Genomic DNA, 24,444 nt, shown 5'->3' on the forward strand with positions numbered 1-24,444 from the left:
CATCTGAGGGTCAAAAAGGAAGACAAGCACAACTGAGAGGATGTGGCATGAAGGAAGGTAGCACTTCCTCTTCTTTCTTTTTTTTTTGATACAGGCTTTGCAGCAGAGCGTTTCCACATGAGACTGTTTGTGTTCAGTGACACGATCTGTATTTGGGATTATGATAAACTCAAGTGCGCGTGAGGTGAGAAATATATGCATTGTTTGGAAATCTTCGCCTGCAGAAGCCTGGGGGATACGTGACTTTGTTGAGACCTGAAGCGTTCAAACTTCTCTCTTTGCGATTGGCTGGCTCCGTTTGCTGACATCTGGAGTCCAGCCTCGTCAATTCTACGTCAAAAACGGCTGAAAGAAAAAAAAATCAGACCAAATGAAAACCGGATTGAAGCGTACAAAAATAAGTGGGAAAGAAAACCTGCGAGTGCTCGTTGCATTGTTGAGGGGAAAAGAGGGGGGGAAATATAGACCACCCATAAGGGAGACGAAAGGGCAATTTGGGAGATGTGGAAGGTTACCATAGCAACAAAGGTATGAGACAAGAAAATAAAGGCCTAAAATAAATCCATAATATCTTTACTCTACCCAAATTGCAAGAATTGCCTGTTCCAAAGCCATTCTCTCTCAAAAAGCCAAAGCAAATCTAACCTATCACACACGTAAGGCATCAAATGAAATCCTCATTCAGTTTCATTCCAGGCTTTTATTTCCTCCTGATGGGCGAGATGAAGATGAGAGGAAGGGGGAGAAAAAAAGAAAAAACCTGCAGCTGAGAGGTGCAGTAAGATCTGTGTCTAGATTGACTCATCTATTCTCTCAATTATTCAGTTTGGTTAGAAAATGCCTGAGCAGACGTGCTCTGTGCGCTTTCAGCAGGTCTCCAGGTAGCACCGCGCCGCCGCAGCCACTGGAGGAGCACAGAGAGAGCGGTCCAGACCTCCGCCGGGACCCATTTAAAAGCCCGACGATGCCCCAGACCAGGGCTCTCCTGAGACGCGGGGAAGACGCTGCACTTAAGGTACATTGCAACATCAGCTTTTACAGCTTAGATAACAGAATATATAGGCCAGGTCAGTATCCTTCACTTCAAAGATCCAAAGATTTACTTTTTTATACCAAAAAGTAAATCTTTAAAAAACAACAGAAAAATTCATACATACATATGAATTTCACATGCGGTTTTGATCATGTGTAACTTATAAATCTGTTAGAAATGTAATAACAAAATTTGCCAATAGTCTGCTTAAGTAAGAGCTACGCTCTGTTTTTGATTCAGTTTTAAGGATTCGGTCATTTTGAGTTAAACCCCGGCATCAACTATCTGATGATTCAGAAATAAAGTTCAGGTAGGACTTCCTCGACATTTGCTTTGACTGCAGCCTTTAGCTAACGTCGCAGTTTGCATAAAGGTTGTCAAAGATCAAAATACGGTAATGTCATTTTACAAAGGTATCAGTCTGGAGGAGGGTAGCAAAAAAAATAAAAAATATCCACAGCAACACAGAAGATGCTGCAGAAGTTTCCAACAAGTTCTGGTTGCGTTTCATGAGCTCGTATATTCTACACATCCAGACTAAAGAATAAGGTCTTTTCTTCCTGAAGGAGCGTCCAGGCCTCGGTAATGTCATCTAAAACCTCTCTGAAAAATCACGTTACGGTCGATTTGATGCGAATCGGTGCTTAACATCTCAAGATGCTTACCCAAATATGGTTCTGGCAGTTTCCTGATCCAAGTGTACGTCCAAGTCAACAAAAGAGCGACTTCATGGGAGGCGAGCTAGAAATCTGAAATCTGTGGAGACACAGAAAATGTTCTCACAGTCCCTCAGGAGTTTGGGCAAATAATACCATGTTAGCCTGAGGGATGCAGACTGGAAATGGAAATTAAATCCCAAAGTGAGTGTTTTGAAGGTGCATATCTGTTGTCCTATTCAGTAGTGCGGGACAAATATTGAGTTATTTCTTTTAAAAGATTTTGAAAATGATTATCATTGCCTCATTTTTTTCCCTTCACAAAAACCTGAAATTTTAGCAGAAATGAGTACAATTTTAAGAACCAAAGTACTTTTTGTAATTGAAGGTGCCTGTGGATTTTTTTTATTTGGCATTGTTATATAAAGCCGAGGCGAATGTTAGGGTGATATCTGCCTTGGCAAGACAGATGCTAATGAACAGCTAGCGTCTAGGAGGTATAGATTATCTTAGCTTAGAGAGGATATCTGCAAAATTGAGGCACCATATTATGTTGTTTCCAGCTTTCTAGAAAAAGCTTGTAAAACGTCTAAAAATAGAACAGAAAACAGTATCCAGTCGTTTACAGCGTTTGTGCTCAGAGCTGCACAGATAAACAGCATTAGCTTGTCTGACAGCTAATGCTGCCAAGTCTAAATTGTTGTGATTATGTTAGCATGACTAATTATTTAAGTAGAACATTTCAAACTGAGGCATTCCCATATCCTCTCATGGCAGAGAAACACATCTGTGTTGCATAAAGTCTCATCCTGACAAGTCTGTGGGTGCGAGAACTGTAAAGAAACGTAATTAGGTTTATTTTTTTTTCTATATTTGCTGCTTTAACGTGTGTTTTTATTTCTTCGAGTCAATTATGGTTTAGATATGTATTGTGTTCATCTTTGGTATAATTTTGGAGTTGAGTTTTCAACTCTGCATGTGTCTGTCAAAGGTTTGTAGCTTTTTCTTTACATCAAAATTATCTTATTTCTTTTATTAATTTGTTAATTCATTTGAAATATTTTACATTTATCAGGTGAACCTTATTTTGCAGTGCTTAATCTGCTGCGTCGTACCGTTGCAGAAATAAACAAAGCCTCGCCTTAATGATTCTGCCTGTTGCAGCAAATGTTTCTGTATAAATTAGAGGTAATAAAGCCTTCCTAATAGTGTAAAATATTCAGCTTTACCTGACAATCGGCTGTGAAGTTTGTGCTTAAAAAAATCTGGGTGATCCCTCTTATTTTGTTCTTTGATTTTTTAAAATGTTTTTGATTCTTTCAGTCTCTTCTACAATCCGTATAGAATCCAGAAACAGTGAGAAACATCTTAACCTTCTTTATGAGTTGGTGTTCAATAGTAGTAGTAGCCCTGCAATGTTTCGTAGATTATGCAAAAACTTTAACCGAAAATGATTACCAAGCCGTCGTCTTGAACAGATGAAGAGGTTTTTAACAGGAGAATCATGTTTGTGTTCATTTCAGAGAATCCTGGTGTCTCAGTCTGTTTGATTTTAATATAAATGTTCATTTCTACACATGTATCTTATCCCAAATACTTTCGGACCTTGGCAGTCATTTTGACCCCGTATGTTACCAAGTCGTAAAATTTTATCCAAAAGGAAAAAAAAAAACAAACAAACTGCTTTATAAGTTGATTTGCTTTGTTTGTACTATTTTTAATTAAATATGAGTTTTAAAGGACAGTTATTACATTCACGTACTTTTACAACATATTTATCGGTACAAGTTTTGAACAGACTGCTTTGTATCTCGTACATCTCACAGAGTTAACGGCTTGAGTTTTGCATAGGCTAAGCAAATATAAGAAGAGCTAAAATACAACAAGCTTTTCTATTCTGATTATGGCTTCTTCTTTTTTTTTTTTTTTTGCAACAAAAAATAAAATGGAAAAAACATTCTAATCTAAAATTTCAGTTCCGTTTTCACGTCTTAAAAACTCCACGATCCAGCTGAATATTTTTGCCAAAAATGTCAGTAAAAATATTCAGCACTGAAGGCAATTAGTTCACATCAGCACAAACATTCTCCAGTGTCGTCATTTCCCCACGACGGCTGTATTCAAATGCAGCGCCTAAAGGTCGCCCAGCTTCTTAAGTCGCAGACAACTTTCGAGGATGGAATAAATAAATACTGACATTTGGATTAAAGAAGATGATTAAAGAAGAACGTTCAGAGCCTTGTTCTGCCCTTTCCTCCGGGGGGTTTCGGATTGCAGATAATGATGATGTCTCTCAGTCTCAGGTGGCCGCCTCCAGTGTCCAGACCCTAACAACATTCAGAGTTACTCTGGCCAGAGTACTGCCAGGGAAACGGGTTCAGTCAGAGTTTTTGTAGTTGGTGAACAGGTTGTAGAGGACTCTGAGGGTGGATTTCAGGTTCAGGTTGACCACATCTGCAGGAAACATATGCAACAATTGAGATAATTACTTTTAGATTGCTCTTACACAAAGGTTCTTTTTCCACATTAGGAGTCTGGTGCGCGATAAGCGTCGGACTGCTTTCCTTCGAGAAGCTATTTGCGATTTTTTTTTTTTTTTATCACAGAGCCGCAGCCTAAAATAGATCCCCAAGAATTCGCAAATGATTATCGTATGATTGCATTACTCCTAGCTGAGAATTTCGGAAGCACAAAAGTAGGTTTCTGTTCTTTTTTTGGAGGTGTCGCAGTGTACTACATAAGCGACTAAGCTCAATTAATCATTCAAACTCAGTCAGCGTTTCTCTGTTCGGGATCTCACTTGTTGCCTATAATCAACCTTGCGATGAAAGATTATCACATCAGCTGGGATTGCAGGAGCTGGAAGGAGCTGAATTAGTGTAAACGTTGGGAACAGAGTTGATAAATAGGGATTTATTTATAGAAGGAGAAAGGACATTTACACTATGGCTGCACAGAGCGAAATAACATTAAAAGATCTTGTAAATAACTATAAGATTTATACTTATGACTGTAAATCTAAATATTAAATCTACATGATAATAGTTTGTCATAGCTAAGTTTTGAGGTGCCATCTTTTATATAAACAGAGGCAAAGGGAGAGAAGCTGAGCAGGATACAAATCAAGTGATTACAGATTAGCACTAGAATGGCTGGAGTTAGGCCATTTGGACATATACCTATTCAGGCTAGAGATAGTCCAACTGGCCTGAAGGATCTTATCTAGCAGGTGCTTTTGTTCAGTAAATAGGGCCATTACCTTATAAGTACCCTGGTAATGGCCTCAACGCATCTCACAGTTGCACAATTGTTCCTTAGACTTCGACTTCGACTGACTTTGTTGTCATTTTCAATGCACAGGGTGTATACAGAACGAAATTTCGTTGCATACGGCTCAGGATAATGTTTGAGGTTCCAATGTTGTGAGTAAAATAAAATACAGTATAAAATATGAATATAAATCTAAATATAAAATATAAAGTGCAGGACTGACAGTAAAATAGAAGTTATTTAGCTCTGTACATGTGCAAGGTATAAAGTGGAGACCAGTTTTTGAGTGCAGTCCAGTTAAGAGCTCAGCAGTCTGATGGCAAGTGGGAAAAAGCTGTTTCGGAACCAGGTGGACCTGCACCGGATGCTGCAGAACCTCTTTCCAGAGGGCAGCAGGGAGAACAGTCCATGGTGGGGGTGTGAGGGGTCACTGATGATGTTTCGGCCTCAGGACACGCATCCTGCATCGATGGTTGACCTGACACTTCGCCCTTTTGCCTGAGCTGGGTGTGGAAGGTTGTTGCCGAAGCAGTTTCTCCTTGTGTGCCTTCTTCTCACTCACATGAGAGTTACCGAACTCTTTTGCAAGCTCAACCAGGAAGTCCACCCGTCTCTCCTGCACCCCAATGCATGCCTGATAAAGCACATGTGCATTCAGTGCTGCCATGTCAATCATGTTTGCCAGGTTTGCTGACCAGCTGTCACATAGTGATGGAACCTTGGTCACCCCCCGCAAGATTATGACTGAAATAAATGCCATTAGTTCTTGTGAACTAAATAGGTGAAGCAGTCACCTATTTATCCTCCACAGCACAAAAGGCTGCATGCAAATTTGCATGTGCAAAGTCTCCCAGATTTCTTTTGCTTACACTTTTTGCATGATTTTTTTGAGGTGGATCAACACAATTAATACCCTCTTAGCTTTATTTCAAAGAGAAACATTACTAATTTCTTTTAGAAAAACCTTTGCATATTTTTTGAAACAGATTGTATGTTTTGCAAACTCTATGTACATTTGGCAAAATGACCTGGATAATGCAGCACAACATCATGGATCAGCTGCAAAAGGTCACATCTCTCCAAAAACACTTCATGTATGCTTCAAAACTAAACTGAAGAGCACTACCTACAGGAGATCTGATCTCCTGCAGGTATCATAGATACCCACCCCCAACATGGACTATTCACATTCCTACATTCTGGCCTGACGGTCAACGGCCACATTTACAATTGAAGAAGAATGCTAATTTGAGCCATCAGAGTCGTCAGGGTGGACTCAGGGCCTTTTGGCCCTGTTCAGCCATTCTAGGGAGAAATCGAAAACCCAGACATTCTAGTGTTAGGCCGAGATCACCACCTACTGGACGATCATGGTAATGACAGCTTCCTGCACACTTACTGACTTCCCTGGTAAAGAAGCATTAAAAACAAAAACCAACCTTAAAGTACATGAATCTTTTAATTCAGTGAAACCTTTTCCACGTTTATTCATTGGGTAATAAAAAAGTTGACCCTTTAAGAACAAAAAAAAAGTTTTTGTAAAGAGTCAAAGAGGCCATAAAATGTTGATCAAATTGCAGAAATAGGCCCACAGCATCACTGATTCTCCACCATACTTAAAAGTTGTGCTTTTCAATATAAACCAGGTTTCCACTAGAGGAGCATTTTCATGAACAGGTATAGGTTATGCTACTGCAGTAAAGATTAGGATATTTTTAAAAGTTTAACTCATGCAATTCATGTCAATTGGCATTAAAATTGTGATTATTTTTCCTTTTCTTTAAGGAGAATTTACTCTTAATCTGCAGTAATATTAAGGCAGTGAAATGGTGGAATACCTTCTGGTCTTGCCTTTGGTTTCTTCAGGCCTCCGTCCTGCATCAGCTCAAAGGCAAATGCAACGTTGTGAACCTAAGTGGGAGCAAAAATGGCAATTAATATTTCTCATCTAATATATATACTGCTCAAAAAAATAAAGGGAACACTTTAAGTGTTAAACACCTGTTTAAGTGTTCCCTTTATTTTTTTATATATATACAGACCAAAAGTTTGGACACACCTTTCTAATTCAATGGGTTTTCTTTATTTTCATGACTATTTATAAGGCAAGAAATCCCACTTATTAACCTGACAGGGCAGGTTGACCTATGAAGTGAAAACCATTTCAGGTGACGACCTCTTGAAGCTCATCAAGAAAATGCAGAGTGTGTGCAAAGCAGTAATCACAGCAAAAGGTTGCTACTTTGAAGAAACTAGAATATAAGGGGTATTTTCAGTTGTTTTACACTTTTTTGTTTAGTGCATATTTCCACATGTTATTCATAGTTTTGATGCCTTCAGTGTGAATCTACAATGTCAATAGTCATGAAAATAAAGGAAACTCATTGAATTAAAAGGTGTGTCCAAACTTTTGGTCTGTACTGTATATACTGTATATATATATATATATATATATATATATATATATATATATATATATATACACATATATATATATATATATATATATTCTAATTTCTAATTTTCTATAAGTGAGATAACCTTCTGCTCAAAGCTTTCAGGGGTGAGAAAAAAGTTGTAGAGAGGGACAAAATAGTCTTCCAGCAGCCCCATCAGCAAAATCAGGTACACTCCATCAGCAAACTAGGGAAACACAAACATTTTATAAATATGTATAATAGACAGACACATTAAACATAACACATCATGAAGGGATTCACTTTAAAAATGTCATCCAGCCAAAAGAATAACAGAAAGAAATCAATTAAACTGTAATGCACGATATGTTTTTTTATATATATTAGACAATATATAAATAACATGACATTCTTGGCTAGGATGTGATTTTAAGAATACATCCATAAGCTACCTGAGACTCCAGCTCAGTGACCTCCAAGTTCAGCTTGTTCAGGTGTTTGTTCACAAAGGTGATGAGGGACTGAAAGGAGAATCCAAAAACTGTTCAGCACTTTTACAAAATATTCTTTGATAAAAATAAAAACATAACTTTAGAAACAACATCTAATGTTCACTGTAAAGCTGAGATCCTATTACCGTTTTCACAACGTTGAGCTTGTCGGGCGCATGATCCAACAACGTGTCAAATGCATCCCGCTCTGCTGGAAAGGAAAACAACTTGAAGGAGGTACAAATACTGACCGATGAGGACTCACAGGTTTTATTCTTATCTGATGAACGACGTTTTGTTATTTTGTCGTTTTCTTATCTGTGACTGAAGTAGAACCTGTTCACTTCTAGTCTGACATGTAAGAACCAAAACAATCTGAATTCAGATCGTTACCAAGGTAATCTAGTTCTTTGAGCTTTTTCACACGATGTTTCGGATTTTTTTGACTTACCAAATCGCCCCAGCATCATTCTGCAGCAAAAATCGAATGAGAGAAATTACATAATTAATTAGTTTGTTCCTCAGCTGCAGGCATGTAGCACTTCCAAAAAGACCCATAAACATGTCTTAGTAGGTCTTACTCTGTGGTGCTGGTCAGTTCTTTAGCCACGACAGCAGTCTGCAGGATTCCTTCTCTCTTCTGCATGAACAGAAATAAAAGTTGTGACTTCAGAGAGTAACTCACATTGCTTATAAAGACAATATCAACCACAGTTTTAATTGCAGGTATGTTGTTCCTGCTTCTGCTTCTAACGTCAACACCCCGGTCACACTATTTCATATAGTTAGAATGTGAAGGTATTTCTGGAATTGGCTCTCCAGGATCCCCTTTCTGGACATTTGATACCGTCGCGCACGTAATTCTTTTTTACACGTTAAAAAAAAAAAAATAAAATTCTGCACCAGAAATTATGCAAATGTCACAGCAGCAATGACTCATTAATGGCGTTACTTCATCTCATTTAATGCAGATCTGTCAACTCATCATGCCCAACGCCTGAAGTGACCTGAGCAGAAAAACCACTTGGGGGCGCTCAAAGAGTATTAGTGGCAACATTAAGATTTCCATTCTTACAGTGAGAAATGTACAAGTCTACACCTTCATCCCAGCAAACAAGCCATAAGGTACGTAACGCACAATTTAAAAGCAAATGCATCTCAATAAACAGAATATAGCTAGAAGTTTAATTTGTTGCAATAATTTAATCCAAAAAATGTAAATTTTAATTCATTGTACATCAAGTCATTCACTGTATTTCTGTTTATATTAGCTATTACAGCTAAGTGCTAACAGAAACACACAATTCATACCTAACATTTCATATGGAAATGTCACCACAATCATTGAGAAGAGTTTGCAATGGTTGACAACCGTCAGTCGCAGCAATAGACAGAGTTAAATGGAGAAAGACATGAAGGTATTAGCAGCAGTAGCTTAGCTTAGACTCTATTGAGTCTATGTGAAACATGAATTTTACTAGCTGAACTGAAATACTGAAGACAAACTGAAAGAAAGCATTTAAATCAATAGTTTTACTGCTCAAATTTATTCATATTCTTGCCTACAGTGTTTTCAATGACCCTACAGGCCGACTGGAGCCCTACCTTTACCACCACCACCTGCACAGTCACGTGTTCAGGGAGTCTGATGGGAGCCTGGAAGTGCATAGCGAGAGCAACCAGCAGGTAAACGATAGCCACCAGGTTCTTTGAATGGATCGCTGCAGAGACGGCAATGAAAAAGAAAATCACGTTAATGTTAACAGGAATTTAATTAGGTAGTGCTGTGCAATATCAGAAAAAATTTGCCAAATTCTGCTACAACAACATGGCTTGAGAGACATAAACACCCAGATGTGGAGCGCTGACGTCTTCCCTCTTCAGTTTCACCATTTATTTTCCTCCAGTTAACACATCTCCCTGAAAAACTTGCATCTGGCAACAACTGTCTGTTTTGGCCACCACACAGCTTTGTTGCATGGCAACGCCGTGTTTTAATGACATTTTGTCTTGGTCATCTGCTCAGTTTCCTGTCATAATAGCAAATTTTGCTGGACAATAATTTGTCTCAGAACTCATTGCAATAAACGGTAACATTGTTTTGACACGATTTTCAAGTAACATAATTGTAATAATGGCATAAAAATGCAAGAACATTTTTACCATACCGTTGAGGCCATCGTGTATTCTTGTTTTCTCACACACCTCCACACTCTCTAGGGAAAGACTATGATGGAGCATGAAAGTGTATGTAGAGGCAAGAATACATTATAGCATAAATGGCCTCTCAGAGCCACTGATCTCACAAATGGAAGGACAGTCAAACATTCATGAAAAATAAAATGCTTTCCCAGAAAGACTGAAGCCGTTACGGACGATGAAATGGTGGGCAACGGGTGAGCAGGCATCAGAGTATACATTATGGATTAATGATGGGATGTTACTTGAGATCAGCTGGTATGTGTTTGAAGACAGACAAGTGAATACGTTTGGCAGGAAAGTGTATCCATCTATCTAGGAAGTTCTTTGTGATACTGGTATTGCCCAACTATGTTTTGAAGGAAATACTCGTCATTTTAAAAATGAAGACACTCAGCTGTGTTTAGCCAGTTTCACTAGGCCTGCCACAATAATCACTAAATCAAATAATCGCGTCATAAATTAAAAGAAATTTATCGTTTTTCTCTTTCTTCCAAAAGTAGTAAAAGACTTCAGACAGGAGTTTTGGTCTCAACTAAACCTTTTCCTGAAGGTTAATTTTGTTTTCAGCAACTTCATAATTAATTTTATTAGTTGTTTCTGTTGTTTAGTTGATTTATTTGGATATTTAAAATGCCTTCCAGTTGCAGTGCTAAATGTTAATTAGAAAGTTTATTGAACGTTGAGAATGTGTTCTTGCATTATTGTGCCACTATTATTATTGTGTTACTGGGAAATTGTCTCAAAACAACAATATTATTGTTTATCGCGATAACTTCTGCGACGATTAATCGTCCAGACACATTAGTTATTGTGACAGGACTAAGTGTCACACATTAAAATTGTACGTAAATGTTTTGTGTGTTTACTTCAAGAAGTCACGGACTGAAAAGGGTGTCGAACTCACAGTCCACACTCCACTCCAGCGTCCAGCCGTGAGGCCTCAGCGTGTTGTTGACCGCCTCCAGAACCGTCTGAAGCTTCTGCTTCTGTCCGATCTCCGACTGGGTGACCTCCGCTACGTTCAGCTTCCGACCCGACAGTTTCTCTGGCACCGACGGAGAAAGGGAGAGGTTTAGGAGTCGGAGCTCATCTGTGTCGGTTCAAATATTATTGCACACAGAAAGTAGCCAGAAGCTGAACAAATGCAACAAAAGACTTTGATTGCAAGAAAGATGGTGTTTGAAACGGGGCAAAAATCAAACAGAACGATCCAAAAGATGTCTTGGTAGCAGCTGAAGAACATTTGGCTTTAAATGTGAACCGTTTTGTGTTCAACACTAAGAAATACACCGGGTTCTTTTCATGCTTGGTGTTCACTAAAATAGACAGCTGGTCACAAATCATTTGTTTTCTTGTAAATATCTGGGTGTTGTGCTATATATAGGCCAACTCTTTGGACTAGCGTGACAGGCCATACAAAGCCACCTGCTGGCCAACTTGTGTAAGTGCACAAAAAAAACAACTTCTATTGAAAACCAACATGGACAACCAGCCTATCAGAAATGCTGAGCAACTTTTTGAATTCGGATCTTTCTGCTTAAAAACCTGTTTTATAGCTTTGACTGAACATATGCAAGTCATTTATTTTTGAAACAGATATTTTAAAATCTATCCCCACGAATGAAAATGTAAAAACAACTTTTAGTGCTTTAAAGAAAAAAGAAAAAGTCTTCATGCTAAAAGATAACGTAAAAATGCTTTGGGAAAAAAATAATTACCAATATCTGATTTTCTTCTGAAACCTTTATTTTTATAATTAGACAAAAGACAAATATGGGGGTGCACCACCCTACCACGAGCATGGGGGCGTGGTGCTTTACATCCTAAATCAGCCAAAATAAATCACATTCAATAGAACAGAGCTGCTAACGCATTGATTTTACACAACACTAAATGAGAAGAACATTTATTTGGACTTCAGGTTTCCAGTTTTCCCAATTAAATGGTTTCTAAAAATACAATCCTGGGGCTGATCGTGCTGTCGTTTCAGGAGCCATGACTTGTTAGTGCCCACCTGGCAAACAGAACAGCAAGAAATGAATCATTTTTATAACAGAAATGAAAACCGGCATGACTGAAACGAGCCTTAACGCTGTCTACCAAAGTGTTGCTCCTCTCAGGTTTTTTTGTAACTCTGTTAAACGTGTGACCGTTTCCTACCGAATAGCTTCTGTAGCACTTGTCCGTCGTAGCAGTCCTCCTCCAGGTCTTTCACTATGATCCTCTCCTCCTCCAACTCGCTGTTGATCCAGTCAATCAGCACCTGCATGACCCAGTTCGTACGATTGAGGTGTTTTTGTTTTGCTCTGAACATATTCAGCTTTTGTTCCGGTGCACAAAATCCCATTCAGTCTCATTTACCTTCACGAGATCTTTAAATTTAGGGTTTTCCCTCGACGTGGGGTCCAGCATGATCCTTTCAGCATTTTCTTCTGTGAGGAAAAACAATGTCGAAACAATAATCATGAAACATGAGTTGGATAATATGTCAATTCTTACACCCTTTTATTCAAATTAGAAAGCATTTTCTTTTCTCCCCAGTGAGATCATTAGTTTATAAATATGACAATGACAAGTTTTTCTTCAAAAATGACTTTACAGCCATCGATAAGGCAAGCTTTTCCTCCCAGATGAGTCAAGATGATTTCACGGTGTACTAAGTTCAAGGGCATCCACACTCCACCCACTTTCACTTCCTCCTTCTCCGCTGTCAAACTGTTTCAGCAGAGTCAGTTTCTTGACCTTTGAGGCCTGAATACCCTCCTACACACTGCCTTCAGAAAGGAGTCTGAAGAACTGGAAGCAGTAAACGTCCCAACCATAACTCATAGTTAAATTTAACACAACTGGACGTATGTGTGAGGTGCTTCTCAGGTCCAAATGGTTCGTTTGCAGCTGCATGTGGAGTTTAAGCGTTCATACCCAGCAGAGTGTCCTCTGGATGGATTTCCGTTGCTGAAGGAAGCAGCGGTGCGTTGATGGCATTCTTCCCCTCCTCATGGAGATCGCTCACTGGTGGCACGGAAACAATGCGGAGAAATCAGGTCGATTTTTCAAGCAAGCATGCTTTAAAAACTAGCAAGAGAAATTAAAAGTATAATTTAAAGCAGTGGTTTCCAAAGTGTGCGGCGCACCCCTAGAGGGGGCACAGTGCTATTGCAGGGGGGGCGCGGGAAGCGGTATGGATGAATGAAAATTAAAAAAAAAAAAAGTTACACAAAAGTGTTTCACTGTAAAGATGGTTTGTAGTTTGTTTTGTTGCAACCTGAAGTGTGAAATAAACTTCAGTGGAGTTTGAAAACAAAATATGTGTATAGGTTTATGTCTGGTTGAACGATAAGTGTGCCCAGTTGATTTTTTTTTTCTTTTTTGGGGGGGATTTTATTGTAATCTATAGAGGGGCCCAGAAAATCTTTGGGAACCACTGATTTAAGATGAGAAGAAACTGAAATCGTAAAGAGTACAGAACAAAAAATGTAACAACGTAGAAATAGAACTGGAAAAAAAAAAATTTATTGGCATCAAATATTGAACTTCTTTATTTAATAAAATATACAGCCACATTGAATGTTTTCTACAATATAAACGTGTAGAAAACAATTACGAATGCTATCCAAAGTCATTTACAGTAATTTGAGAAATAGCTTCTGATGATACTGCTATTATCAATGTTATTACTATTTAATGAAGTTGTCAAATATTACTGTATTATGGTAAATTCACTTCAAAATTTATTTTTCACATGTTAAAAAATAATGCTTGCTTACACAGGGCATGCAGTTATGAATGCGCTGCACCAGTTTCAGATATGGATGTAGAAAACAATATTAAAGACGGTTAAAAACCAAGTTAGTATTAATAGTAATTTATCTGCTGGTGCTACAAATGGAAGAGAGGTGGCTGTAAAACATAAGTTCTACCCACTCCTTTGAATGTGTAAATATACTTTACGGCTGTTCTTCTTTTGTTGTGTTTGTCTATAACTTTGTTTATTCTTTTATTACACCACGTTCGATGAAGCCAAACCAAACCAAAATACCGTTTATGAAAATGAAGTTTAGAGTCGCTGACGCAATGGCTTAGAGAAAAGCATGTTAATATCTTAAAATGGCCCAGTCAAAGTTCAGATCCGAGTCCAAATGGGAATCTGTGGAAGGATTTGAAAATTGCTTTTCGCTGATGCTCTTTATTCAATGTGACTGAATATCAAACCGATTTTAGTTTCGAAATGTGCAAAGCTGCAGATTTACCCCCAAAAACTTGTAGCTGTAACTGCTTTGATGTAAAAGACGGTTCTACTGACTCGGGGGGCAAACATTCAGCTTTCTGCTTATAACATAACAAAATATGAACTAAACAGCTCCAGTTTGTCACAATCAAACAGCTGAATACTGGGGTTCAGCCTCCAGGTTGATTTCCTTTCCACTGAGGTTTGCTGCATTACACACACATCCAGAGGATTCAATTAATACACAGCGTTTTACATTTAGAGAGGACTGGCGAGAAAAAAGGAACACATTCTAAATTATACCTAAACTTACACGTTGGCCATTTCAGCTCTTCTTGCACACTAATGAGCTAAGCACATAGCATGTATTTCCCTTTTTTGTGATTAAGCTTTAAACTACTGTACTTCATGTACTGTAAACGATTGCTCTGATTGGCTAAGATAGTGTCATTTTAAGCCTGCATGCTTAACTTACTAACAACCCAACATAGTCCCACTTTCCTCCACTCACTGCCAAATAAAGGCCAGTTCACTTCAACCGAACCGAGACCAGAATTTACCTTTATTAACATCGGAGTTCGATTACGTATTCACACCTCCTTTCAACCAAACTTTCTGGGTAAACGAAGTAGAGTTTGTAGTAGGCTACTGACTGTGTTTAAACACCACGGTATATATTATGTACCATAGTCTCTTATGGCCACAGTGCACTCATCTGATGGCTACTTCCAGCAGGACAATGCTCTATGTCACAAATCTCAAATCAGCTCAAGCAGGTCTCTTGAACATGACAATGGATTTGATTCCTTGTCCTACAGTGGCTGCCGCAGTCACCAGATCTCAGTCCAAAAAGGGATCTGTGTGATGTGTTGGAATGGGCGATTTATATCAGTGATGTGCAGCTGACAAATACGGTACATCCTTGTTGTTGAACACTTAGCAAATGTGTATTCTGGTTTCGGCTCCGAGCTTCATTTAAAAAGTTTCTTATATTTCTTACTTCCTTTTTCAGAACGGATTGCTTCACATTTACTGTCCAATCTATAAACAACAACGACAACAAGAAGAAAACCTTCTCTGTAACCTTGAAGTTGTTCGGTAGTGAAAGCAGGGTAATGACTTCAAAATCTCTTTGTGAAAATCAAACTCTGACACTTGTGATCTTTAAGTAGAATATAATTCTGCTGGCACGTTTGGATGCGGACTGCGGCGATACTCCAGGAGATTTAAGGGCTTTCTGCTCCTAATGGCCGTAATGCTTTTTATCCTCCTGCTTTTCAATTAGCACAACCTGCAACAGGCTAAACCGCAATCAGTGCTTCCAAATCTATCGTTTCATTCAAGTCCTGGATTATTCCTAACGCCTGGAAGGGCAGAGGAGGAGAAGACGGACGTCAAAGGGAACAAACCGGAGTGTGTTTATAGCACAGCTAGAACAGTAACACGACCTCAAAGGGGTGAGTCATGAGAAGATAAACAGAATTAGCCTGAGGGTTCCCCAAAGATTTACTATCTGCTTCAACCCTCTCATCGAGCCTTTAATCGTACTATAGATCAGCAGTTATCTTAGTAATTACACATCAGACTGACTGAAATTCCTCATAATTGTTGCTTCCTGCCTGCATGTCCATCTCACTGCATCACTGCTGCTTTTAACAGTGTGGGGTGCATCTGAATGATCATAATGTTTAAAAAAAAAAACCTCATTTACTCAAGCAGTGCGCTGCTGATTCCTCTTAACAGCTGACATTTAACCAAGGCTGCACTGACGGCTCCCGCTTCCCCATTTCCACTTCCAAGTTCCTAATAGTCCAGCAATAAAAAAAAATAAAAAAAATCTGATTACCTTGCTTCTTCCTTTTAGTCCCACACAGCAGCCCGGCCATGTCCCCTCTTCTCCCCCCGCCCCCAAACAAACCACACACTGGATCCTCCTCGGAGTCGGCGAGCAAGCAAAGGAACCAGTCGCAGAATAAGAACGGTGTTAAATATTGAGAGTATTTGTGTGCAGGGTGTGTGTGTGTGTGTGTGAGTAAGTTGCGATCGGTGCAACTGAGCAGAGGCAGGGGCGTCATCACGTGTTTATTTCTGTCACAGCTCTCCACCCCACCTCTGCGGTGCAGCTACCAGGCAGGTTCATCAGAGGAGTGTGTGTGTGTGTGCGTGTGTGTGTGTGTGCGTGACAGGAAGGGGACGCCACGCTGGAGGCAATTAGGTCAGAGCGCACAGGTCAGCTCCGGGATGTGGAGACTTGGCGCACTTTGAGGAACAATCACAGGTGAATGTGAAAAACTGATGTCACTGCAGCCAGGAGGCGCAACAACAAGTGGCTCTGGATAGGGGCGCCACACCAGAGAGGGCGCCAAAACCATGGGAGAAAATTCTATTTCTAGAGGCATTTTCTGCATTCAGCAGCTATTTGTGATTTGAAAGCGCACTATAATGTGTCTGCGTACTTGAATCACAAATTCAGCCCTGATTCTCACACTCACAATACGTGTTATATCAGTGAATAATGACTTATATTTAATACGCTTGCTACAAATTTTATGGGCTTGTTACCACAACCAAGTCCACTGTGCATGAGAATAGTGCCATGAAGATCTTTTGCTGCGTCACATAATCAGCTGAGCTGTGACCGTGTTCCTGTTAACCCACTTATTCTAATTTAATACACACAAAGCTTGCAGCCATGAGCATTAATCTTCTAGACCAGCAGAAGCCAAGAAAAGAGCTTCTATCTACACAGACGATTAGGTTAAATGGCACTGATTTATCAAAACCACTGCAGGGAGGTTCCCTTTGCATTAGAGACGGTCTACTTATAATCTGTGTGCATCATAAACAACGGCGTTAAGCAGATTGAAATCGACCTCCTCCGGCTGGGAAAGAGCCACTTGACTGAGGCGCACAGGATATAAATAAGTCCGTAGTATGGAGAAGACAGACAGACGGCCGCTTAAATTTAGCGCCGGTTATTTACATCCAGTCAGGAATCGGTGAGTAACAGCAGAAAGGAGAGGATGGTGTCCAAGTGGGTTGTACACTTCAGACCCCACAGCTGGAATTCATTTAGCTTTCCCCCCCCCCCCCGTTATCTGTGTGTGGGAGCCATGTTTTTCTCTTTTTTACTTTTTTTAAAAAGGTTTGATCTGTTAATTTTCTGCTTTTTATAAAAAGGGTCAACAACAACCAGAGGAGGAGTGTGAAGTGGAAGTATGAGACGTGGTTTTCAACTTTTGCATTACAATACAAAATCTGAGTAACAAGATGTGAGTTTGTATACAACTGTAAAATAAACATCACCACAGCATGATACAGCCACTATTATGTTTTGTTAAGGTACAATTAGGTCAAAAACAGTTTACATTATTATGGCAATGTTTGCTTAAAGACACTAATGTATAACGTTCTCTAACAAACCTCAATATGTTTTAGAGAATATCTTAATTTATCCTGAATGCAGATATTACGCTTGAAATGATGTAACTTGTTTTTATTTAGGGGCACCAATGTAGATGTACTACATTTTCCCTGAGGAAAAGTCCCAAAGAGATTAACAAAGTTCTTTTTTTGTTTTCTTGAAGAGGGCTGAATATGCACAAAACTATTTATGGATGTTTATTTGTAAACTTATTTTCCTCCCACTTCATGACTATGCACTGTGTTGGTCAGCCACATGAAATTATAAAAATATACATTCAAATTTGTGGTTCTAATAAATTTGTACGAGACACCGAACATTGCAATACAAGCTCGGGAGTTTGTAAATAAAACTGAACTAAATCCAGTAGAAATTAGGTACAACTTGAGTAAATTCCTCTTTTAATAAAATAATAATCGCATAACAATTAAATAGACTGCTACGTACTTTTCAAAACTTAATTTTCAAGTAAACAGTTAAATTAATCAAGAGCTACCGTACAGTGAATACCAAGTTATACTAAAATAAGCAAGCATGTTACATGTAGAGTGTAATGACTCACTGCTGTTGCCATCCATCCTCCAGTCTGTTTTTTTCTACAGTGTGTTGTATATTTAGGGTGTAACAAAAGTGTCAAAACAATCAGGATGCGAGAACAGCCTCATCGTTTTCCAGCGAACTGCACTGTCTGCCCACAAATTGATTCCAATCTTATCGCCGAAACGCAGACTTCCTTCCAGCTCATCATTTCGCACAGAGAAAGTCATACGCCATCGTCTCTGAAAGTCTCTGAAATAGTGACATCTTCCCTCCTGTTTCACAGTAAAAGTAATATATAGTACTGACCCACATGTTGTGGTACCTAGTAAGTGATTATTCAGCAAATGTGAGGCAACTTTTCTAACAGTATAACTCATCTGCCGAGCGTCGGCTTTACACCACACCCAGGACGGCAACACGTCGTCTCCTGCCAGCAACATTGCCTTCAACAGCTGCGATGCTACCGTCTCTTTAAACATGTTCCACTCAACCGATCTGAGATTAGTTGACCATTATTTGTGTGAGTCCGTCCCACGCAGATAATGAGAGGATCCATACATATATCATAAATTTAAAAAAACATATTGCCTGGATTTATGTTCAATTATTTAAATAAAAACATTACTTGTGTTTTTGTTGTCAGCCATGCATTAACTAAAGATTCTTAAATTGGATTGTTGGATCTGAAATTAGTGTACATTTGCGTACGATGCAAATTAGCGACAACAGGCACAAAGGGAATAAAATTTTATTTTCCGTTTGAACTATATAGATTATTTTGGCAAACATGACTGTGAAACTGAATTATAACCTTAAAGTATGGGATTATTTACTCTAGGGCTGAAACGATTCCTCGAATGATTCAAGTACCGCGATTATTAAAATTCCTCGAAGAAAATTGATCTGCCTCGAAGCTTCATTATATTATGTAGCGCACCGTGTTCCGGACAGATCATCATTTGTGGACGGCAGCGCTCTCACTTCCGTCTGTGAGTTGTTGTGAAGTGCTAGCAACATGGTGGTGAATTGTGCGGCGTTTGGGGGACAAGTAAGGATTGTAAAAGTTTGCTGTGCAATGGTTGGACTACGACAGCTTTTCTGGCGTTGGAATCGTGTCGGCTTTGGAGCGAACGTAGGAATGGCAGAGAGAGAGAGATATATCCGATTCCTTGGATAATCGTAGAAATATTCTATAGAGTACTCGATTACTAAAATATTCTTTTACAACAGCCCTAATTTATCTCAATACATTTGTAGAAGATGTCATCGTTAAGCTGGTACATGTTTGTAGCTTTTCTGACTGCAGCATTTTATCAGCTAAAATTCAGGAGGTCTTCCAAGTAAGCACTTCTACTTTCATGAAGAAGATACAGATCCGGCTTGTGGTGGCAAGATACTTCTGATAGGATCCTGGGTATGAAGAAGGCAAACGTCAATCAGCATCAGTGGTACGCACGCAACAAGTTGGTCAAATGTAGATTGGAAGCAGATAGATTTAAATCAAAGAGGTTGGCAGAACGCATCCGGTGCTTTCACGGTGTAAACATCTACACTGGTGGGCAGAGGACTGCAGACACTCATTGTCCATTTTCATTTTTGACTTTTAATGATGCATTTGAATTGCTTTTTTTTGGTATTATTATAGAAGAAATAACAAGTTAAGCGGTTAAAGTATAGCGTTGATACATTTCCTTACTTCTGGCATACGCCAGGTTGGTTATTGGACCTTGTCACAAAAGGAAGAGTTTATTTAAAAAGAAGGTTTTTTGGTTGTGACTTTTAAGCACAGACTATAAATTTTCCATAGCTTTAATGTCAAATTCATTTAAAGAAGCTTAATATTAGCCCGAGGTATCCCTTCCAAATTCAGTTGTTATATCTGCTTATGATCACTCTCCTGTTGGACTCCTTACTGGGGTTTTACTAATCCATAGCTACTGAACTAAAGTGAAGCTCAAGACTTTTGAGACAACCATCCTTTCTGATCAGCTGTACCACTAGACAGGGGCGCCGGATAGGGGGGGGAAATTATGACAATTCCAAGGGCCCCTGATCGACAGGGGACCCTCCACATCTTTTGTTTGTTTGTTTTTTGTTCATAGAAATTTTAAAAACAAAATGGGGCCCTGTCAATTACAAAATTAATTATATTGTGTATTCTAAAATTGTTTTAGCAGTAAAAATTAAATGTTACCACTCCCACTCCCAGATCAAAAAGCAGACATTTGCCCTGATCCCCCCTGGATCTGCATGGAATGGTTTGTTCCTGCTTGGAGCTTGACGGTGACGATGTTCAGCAGCAGTCAGTACAAGACAAGAACAACTGTGACAATTACTATACTGCCTAGAAAAATAATAAAGTTAAGTTTTCAAAAAATAGAGAAATAGAGAAAGAAAAGGGCAAAAGTGTCAATTTGTAACCCAGTTTTTCTCCAAGAGACTGTGTGAGACTATAAACTATTTAGCATAGTTAGCTTAGCTACAGACCGTTTGCCTCCATTTTACTAGCATTTAATGAATTAAGGAAAATAATTACCAAGATATTCATATATTGAACTTGTCCCTGTACCTTTTACCACTTAACAACAGGTGAGTCAGTCAGCAGCAGCTCTAAGCTACGTCCCTCCTGACTCGTCCTCTGCTAAGTGAAATTAAAGTTGCAGTATGTAACTTTTATAAAAATATTTTTTACATATTTGTTAAAACTGTCATTATGTTTTGACAGTATGGTACGAGAGATAATCTGGTAAAAATCTATTTCCTCTGCTTTCTCAAACTGCTAGAAACAACCAGAGAGTTTTGTCAATCACAATCTCATGTTGCTGCTCATCCTTCCTCCCCCTCGCTCTGTGCTATCCTGTAGCTAGCATAGCCTGTTGTAAATGCTCAGTCTAGTTAGCATTGCTACCAATGATGGCAGATAAATATTTTTCCTGTAATAAATTGTTTTTCCACCATTATCACATTTAGCAGTGAGTGGATGAAGTTGATTGACAGCACTAAGACCCTCCTACTGGTTCTGATTGGTTGTTTTGGTCAGAACGTTGCATTTCTTTATCCAGTCATAGTAGTTCAGGGAGGAGGTGGAGGAGATTGATTGTTTTCACAGATTATCTGTCTCATAACAAACTGTCACAACATGGTGACAGCTTTAACAAATATGGAGAAAACATATTTCTTATTAAAGTTCTATACTGCAGCTTGAATAAAATGCAACTACATAGCATTTTTTGAGAAGTCTGGATTGCTTCATGTATATTTTGAACGTTGCTTTTGACTGTTGCTCGTGGGGAGAGACATTTCAGTAAACTAAAACTAATAGAAAGAATTTAAGCAACCTACTTGCATACTGTATGCAGACTGTTGTATGTAAAATTCATTAGCAGTAAATATTGTGCTAATTATCAGTATTGGACCAAAGACAGCAAGGCAGTTGCAAGCTTTTAAAATTGCGACGCTTTTGATGGGTCAGATAGACTCAAAAAATTGTAACAGCAGCTGGGTGGGGTGGCCCAATTAAATTTTTTGTCAGGGGGCCCAAGATTCCTGGCAGCGCCCCTGCCACTAGAGATAAACATGATGCTCCCGACACTGTGCTGTAGCTACATCTATTACAGTATACATAGATTTGGAAATCCCATTGTTCTTGAGTGGGTGACAAGGTCCAAGTTTGTGTTAAAGTTGAAAAATTATCCCAAACATACATCAAAACTGCTTTTGAAACACAAGTCGGACTAGACAAAACTCTTTATTTTGAAATTCATTGAAGGTATTTGCTGTTTCAGACAATTAAACTGCTGGCTGGATCTACCTAGAACATGTAAGATCACCTCTTAGTTATTTATATCAATTGTACAATTCTTCATAAATTAATATATATTTTCATTTTTGAAAGTCAGAAATGATCATAATGTGAGTTGTAACTATCAGCTACTATCTGAACTTAGGCAACGGTAATTTTATTTAAGGCGAAGAACAACCAGGAGCGTTTTTCTTTCTTTTGCCATCTCCTCAAAATTAGAAAGAAAATCTTACAATTTAGATATTTCAAAAACCTTTTAGCTTTACATCAAAACCTCTAAAGCCTTTCTGAAAAAGGTATTTTAAAAAAAACTTTAAAAAAACCCATTAGGAATATATATTTTTAAATCCAACACTGTTAGCATCTTCGCAAAATTAAATGTGGGGAAAAAATTATTAAACTGCACAAAAGCGGTTTGCATTGCCTGATCCATAAAGAGTTAAGAGAAGTTCAAATGAAAAAACATTCTCCTTGAAAGGTGAAGCCTGGAATCCCGGGTTCCTCCTAAAACAATTAAAATGTCTCTGACCTCCTGCCGGTGGGTCTGCTTTAATGGAAATTGCAAACACATGGCTGTGAGAAAACACACACACACACACACAGAGAGAGAGAGAGAGACACACACACACAGAGTTTGAGGCTGATAAACCTTTGCAGCTGTCCTTTGGACCAAACTGCTCTGTGGATTAAGGGCATAAAAACAGCTGCTTAAACCCACAGAATAATAGAATAAAAATAAAAACTGTTTCAAGTTAATAATCTTAATTTTTCTTTATCAAACGGCATTTCCTGTAACAGCTCACTGAGGATCTGATCTATTTATACATCTTTACCTCATGTTGAATGCCAGAGGAGTTGCAGTCTGTGAAGTCTTTGTTTATATAAATAGATGCCTTCCATTTTCCTCTCTAGAGAAGTGTTAACTTTTAGCAGCGTCACCACCATCAAAACCCGTCTGTGTTTGCGTTTTAAACGATGTAAAATCATGCGATTGCAGCACCATGGACAGAAACACAAGATGACTTATTATTATAACAACAACAACAACAAAAACGCCTTAAAGCAGGAAAAACTCTAAACCGACTCACCTTCTTTAGCCCGTTTCTTCCGGACCAGGGTTCCTCCTAATTTCCCCAGAAAGGATTCGTCTTTTTTCATCTTTGCTGGCTGCAGGCTGGCAGATGCGCTCGGAGTCACAGACATGGTTCTTGTTGCGGCTCTTCTCTGTGGGCCAACCCTTTTTTATTATTATTTTACCCCCGTCTCTCTTATTCTCTCTGCTATTCCGCTCACTCCTCCCAGATCTGCATTCAGATTATCCAATCACAGCCCAAACACACACACACACACACACACACACACTGTCTCATTCTCTCTCACACACACACACACCCCTACACACACACGGCACAGTAATCAGGCTTCTTCCAGGAGGTAGCCACGGTGGTTTGGCTTTAACACAGATGATTCACATGGGAGGAAAAAGTCTCTATTAGCTGCGGCTAACCCACAGCGCCACCCACAGGCCTGCAGATGTCGTTCATGTTGTCGGTTAGCTAAAATTAGCCCACACGTGTGTTTTTATAGGTTTAGGTTACACACACACACACACACACACACACACACACACACACAAAAGAGAAATCTGGAAAAGTCTGCAATTTATTGAATAGTATGGAAAAATGAAAAGTGAGTTTGGAAAACGTTTTGGTTTCTTGCTCTTTTTCACTTATCTTCTAACATGCAAAAGTCTAATAATACCGTGGTTTTCTTGTTGATTTGTTGAATTGACATTCTTTATTATTGCTGCTTTAACATTTCACCCCTCCGTATTTTGTTGTTGACTCACCAACTGATTGCATGCTTTATATTTTTATATATAGATATATATATATGCTGCTCAAAGAAAAATAAAGGGAACACTTTAAGTGTTAAACACCTGTTTAAGTGTTCCCTTTATTTTTTTGAGCAGTGTATATATATATATATATATATACAATCTAATTTGGGCAGTTTCACAACCTGTCCTCTATAGACAGCCTTTGAATTCAGGTTTAAATAGACCTAATAGCTCCACTTAAACTGCAAGTTGGAATTTTTTACAAAGTAAAAAAAAGGGTACCAATGTGCAAAAAGTGCACTTTAAAGAGTTTATGGGACAATCCCTTCTAACAATCTAGATTTCCTTATGCAAGTTACTCTAAAAGGCACAAAAGCAGTAAAATGGCCTCATTTGAAACCACTCTCTGAAGCCATTTTTTAGCAGTTTTTCTATAATTTGTGCAACCTACAGTTTAGGCCCAACTTCAATTGAAGCAGATTCACTACGGTTTTGTACTCTAAAATCATAAAAACAAAAATAAGAGTTTGAAAAAATCTGG

At 38.7% G+C, this 24,444-nt stretch overlaps 1 protein-coding gene and 1 long non-coding RNA gene across 7 annotated transcripts; one reads left to right on the forward strand and one right to left on the reverse strand.

Annotated features, from left to right (window-relative positions):
• The first annotated feature begins 160 nt into the window (after nt 1–160).
• LOC114158246 (uncharacterized) lies at nt 161–9,160 on the forward strand. 2 transcript variants are annotated; one of them, XR_003598374.1, is made up of 3 exons: nt 161–773; nt 871–1,015; nt 8,839–9,160. It is a non-coding gene; the product is annotated as an uncharacterized LOC114158246 (long non-coding RNA). The 2 variants fall into 2 exon arrangements; XR_003598373.1 differs by having other exon boundaries at nt 161–1,015.
• On the reverse strand, nt 3,382–23,530 carry parvb (parvin, beta). 5 transcript variants are annotated; one of them, XM_028039539.1, is made up of 13 exons: nt 23,152–23,530; nt 12,992–13,081; nt 12,431–12,501; nt 12,230–12,332; nt 10,974–11,114; nt 9,473–9,588; nt 8,449–8,507; nt 8,319–8,338; nt 8,014–8,075; nt 7,829–7,897; nt 7,501–7,602; nt 6,798–6,870; nt 3,382–4,143 (listed from the first exon to the last, which is right to left on the reverse strand). In XM_028039539.1, exons 1-13 carry the CDS (start codon nt 23,264–23,266, stop codon nt 4,067–4,069), a joined length of 1,098 nt encoding a protein of 365 aa, XP_027895340.1. In that variant the 5' UTR covers nt 23,267–23,530; the 3' UTR covers nt 3,382–4,066. The 5 variants fall into 5 exon arrangements, with proteins under 5 accessions (XP_027895340.1, XP_027895334.1, XP_027895349.1 ...); XM_028039533.1 differs by having other exon boundaries at nt 8,014–8,078; XM_028039548.1 differs by lacking the exon at nt 23,152–23,530 and adding an exon at nt 18,284–18,314 and having other exon boundaries at nt 8,014–8,078.
• Nucleotides 23,531–24,444: the final 914 nt, after the last annotated feature.

Source organism: Xiphophorus couchianus, chromosome 2 (assembly GCF_001444195.1).
Source record: "Xiphophorus couchianus chromosome 2, X_couchianus-1.0, whole genome shotgun sequence".
In the NCBI taxonomy this organism is placed as follows: Eukaryota; Metazoa; Chordata; class Actinopteri; order Cyprinodontiformes; family Poeciliidae; genus Xiphophorus; species Xiphophorus couchianus.